General features: G+C 49.7%; 2 protein-coding genes across 2 annotated transcripts; both read right to left on the bottom strand.

The window, feature by feature from the left end:
* Positions 1-708, bottom strand: PIGY (phosphatidylinositol glycan anchor biosynthesis class Y). Its single transcript, XM_060147561.1, has one exon. The coding sequence runs from the start codon at positions 706-708 to the stop codon at positions 493-495; it is 216 nt and encodes a 71-aa protein (XP_060003544.1). The 3' UTR covers positions 1-492.
* Positions 709-804: 96 nt separating this feature from the next.
* PYURF (PIGY upstream open reading frame) lies at positions 805-2,607 on the bottom strand. The gene is made up of 2 exons (XM_060147560.1): positions 2,305-2,607; positions 805-946 (listed from the first exon to the last, which is right to left on the bottom strand). The coding sequence occupies exons 1-2, from the start codon at positions 2,505-2,507 to the stop codon at positions 805-807; spliced, it is 345 nt and encodes a 114-aa protein (XP_060003543.1). The 5' UTR covers positions 2,508-2,607.
* Positions 2,608-3,110: the final 503 nt, after the last annotated feature.

The raw sequence follows: 3,110 nt of genomic DNA on the forward strand, positions 1-3,110 counted from the left end.
TTTTGGCAAATACATGGTTTCCATTTTATGACAGTTTTATACCACATTAGTTCAAATGCATTTCTCTACAGCTGCCCCAACAGAGCGCCTCTGGAATTATTTCAGTCATCCTTAACATGTGACTTTACCAGACTCTGAATGTAAAATAAACGTATAAGATTTCAAATTAGTAACTTCTAATTATGAATGGGATAAGAAATAAAGTCATCAGATGACGGCTGGGGCTATTAATTTCCAACGAGACACTTTGCTGAAATGTTTCTCCTGATACTCCAGGTATAAATAAGAACCTTCAAAGAACAAGGGCAGAACCAAAGTACAATAAAGAAGCCTCTGCAGCTTAAGCCTCCCCAGTCCTAAACCTCTGACAGAAGCCAGGCAAAGCATCTTTCGTGCAAATTCAGTGGGTGTTCAGTATTTCCATGTAGCTGGGCTTTCAGAGGCAGACACTCAAGCATATCACGAGGATACACCATCTTGGCTCTGGTTGTATTAATTATGCCTGAAGAGTTTAATACCCATCCAAGTCCATAGGTGGAAGAACACATAAACGGGTATGGTGATCGGCAAGAGCAGACTGTAGAAGCACAGGCTGGCTGTGCTAGTGCAGCCCTGTGGGAAGTTGTCTTCCACAGAGGCCGAGTATAACAGCCCTGCTAGCGAGACCAGTGGAATAAGGACAGTCAACGTAGGAAGAGACAGAAACATTCTTCTCCTCCACTTATTACCCGCCACTCTGACTTCTTAGAAGGTGGGTGGTATTTAGAAAAGTTAGTTGTGTGTGTGGTCGTTTTTAAGTATGATCTACTGCTGCTCCATTTCTTCTTGCTTCTTATTTTGACGTGTCATCCTAGCTGCCTGTGGTATCATATTAGGAATCCCATCAATAATTGGATAGGCTATTCCTAACTCTTCGTTTATCAATTCATTTGTCGATGCTTCATATCTGAGGGGGAGAAAGAAAAACAAAATGAATCGTGGAGAACAAAATGCTTGGAAGAGCTTGATGTTCAATAAACAGTAACGTTTATCCAGTTCTTAACATAAGAGTTAATCCCAGAAAAGCAGAATTAGACTGCTTTTCATTCTAAAAGCAGTAATAGATCATCGAACCATTTCTCTTAGAAAATGAATCTCTTAATTGTTCCCATTTTAGTCAGTTTCTCTCATTTTCACTTTATTCCCAAGCCATGCCTCAGTTTTTAAAAATACCAGTCAGAAAAGATTTGCCCTTTCCATCCAATCTTCCTTCATTACTTTTTCAACCCCCAAACAATCCCCCTTCATTTACTACTGGAACAGACCCTAGAGGAAATTTCAGCTTCATTTTATAGTACATGCTTAATAGAGCAGCCTTATTGATCCATTAAAAGGAAACCACTGAAAACTTGAAACACACAGAAGTGTGAGAGAGATCAGAGTGCAGAAATGAGGAAACTCCGGAACGCAGCGTTATCTGCAAGTGAGCTGTTTACACAGTTAGCTAAAAGGGAGATCAAATGGTAATTTCAAGGTTTAAGGAAACTCGTGAGTCATATGTTCGTTATGAGAAAAACCCAGAAAGAGAAATTTTAAAAGATGAAGATAAAGATTACTAGCAATCTGCCACCCCAAGACTACGGCTGATGCCATTTCGGTGTTTCCTGGTGTCAGGGTTCCGAGTCAGCAGCCTGGCACGGTAGAGTGTTCACCCTAACGACTCTACGTTAAAGGTCAAGAAGGCCTTTACAAAAGCCATCTACTCAAGGACTGAAAGCCAAAAGAAGGCGGCACCCCTCGCTTACATGCTTAAGGCCGTACACGGCGTTTTCACAAGACTCTGGAGGCCACTGCATTTTTCATCGCCTTGGCTTAAAAATCGGAACGCCGTGGACTAGTCTTGAGTCCTACGAGCTCATAAACCCGGCTCTCCGTGACAAACCCTTCGCGTCCTTTTAAGAAAATGCGCCATTGCTCAAGCCCCGCCCGCGGGCCTTCCGAACGATTCGACCCGCCCTGGGGTGCCTGGAAATCTGCATTTTTAAAAGGTGCCCTGGCGATTCTAAGGCGCGGCCAGGGGAGAACCGACACGCGCTCTGGCCCGCGCCGGCGAGTCGGCGGTTCGGATTGGGAGGCCTGGGGCTCGGCGCGCCGCCGGCCTCCCGCCTCCCCTCCCCACGCCGCGGGAGACCCCGGGGCCAAGGAATGGCAGCCAAGAACATGCCCGGAGTGACCTGCCAGGGCTGCTCGGCGGCGGTCCACCCGCCCCCCCCCGCCCCCGCAACGGGAGGCCGCGACGGAAAACCCGCCGCGGGCGAACCTCACCGGAGCGGCTTCTTGGAAAGCGGGCACACCAGGAACTCCAGCAGCGCTGGGTCGAAGGCGCGGGGCGGTTTCCGCGTCCGCTCGCTCTGGTCTGGGGACGGCCGCGACACCGACGCGTGCACACACCTCTGGGCGACCGCGGGCGGCTGTGCGCGTGTCCCCCGCAGCGCTGAGGCGAGCCGGCCGCAAACTCCGCGCGGCATGGCCTGGCAGCCCGCGACCGGGCCACTGCGCGCCCGTGACCACCCGCGCCGCTGCAGGCGCTGCCCGGGAGTCCAGCCCCAGCGGCCAGGCCCCGCCTCCCCGGTGCTCCGGAAACGCTGCCCCCGACAGGTGGAGGCCAGCGCTTTGGTTCCGAGGATCCTCCGGACCCGACTGCTTTTGCTGCGACACCGCTCGGTAGTTGAGAGCGCGGCGTGCAGCTTCTCCTGCGCGTTTGCGTTTCAAACAAAACCGGTGCTTAAGGCGGGGAGGGGGGCAGGGTGTCTTGAGTTTTCACCAGAGCCTATCGCAGGGTTGCCAGGAAGCCAGTGGCCTACTTCAGAGTCACAGTGTTACACTTGGACCTACGTGGTTATCACCAAAATGAGGTTTCAAACACACTGTCCTGTTGGGTATGTTAAAAACATTACTTTGTTTTATGTAAATCTTTACTATACCACAGTTCCTGTAGCATCGTTTGGACTTTTTCTTTTTTTTTCTTCTCCTTTCATTTAAAAACATTTAAGGACCTGAAAAGAATGACTTAGTTCTCTTTACCTCTAAGATGTGTAGATTCTTACCCTGTGGGACTCATCGTGAACTCG

The sequence above is a fragment of the Lagenorhynchus albirostris genome, chromosome 4 (assembly GCF_949774975.1).
Source record: "Lagenorhynchus albirostris chromosome 4, mLagAlb1.1, whole genome shotgun sequence".
In the NCBI taxonomy this organism is placed as follows: Eukaryota; Metazoa; Chordata; class Mammalia; order Artiodactyla; family Delphinidae; genus Lagenorhynchus; species Lagenorhynchus albirostris.

What these genes read in the sequence shown, in the direction of transcription:
- PYURF (XM_060147560.1), bottom strand. Translation starts at nt 2,507, where the DNA reads ATGCCGCGCGGAGTTTGCGGCCGGCTCGCCTCAGCGCTGCGGGGGACA. An exon ending in CTTTCCAAGAAGCCGCTCCG is followed by an intron (nt 947 to 2,304) that starts GTGAGGTTCGCC and finishes TCTCCCCCTCAG; the next exon opens with ATATGAAGCATCGACAAATG.
- PIGY (XM_060147561.1), bottom strand. Translation starts at nt 708, where the DNA reads ATGTTTCTGTCTCTTCCTACGTTGACTGTCCTTATTCCACTGGTCTCG.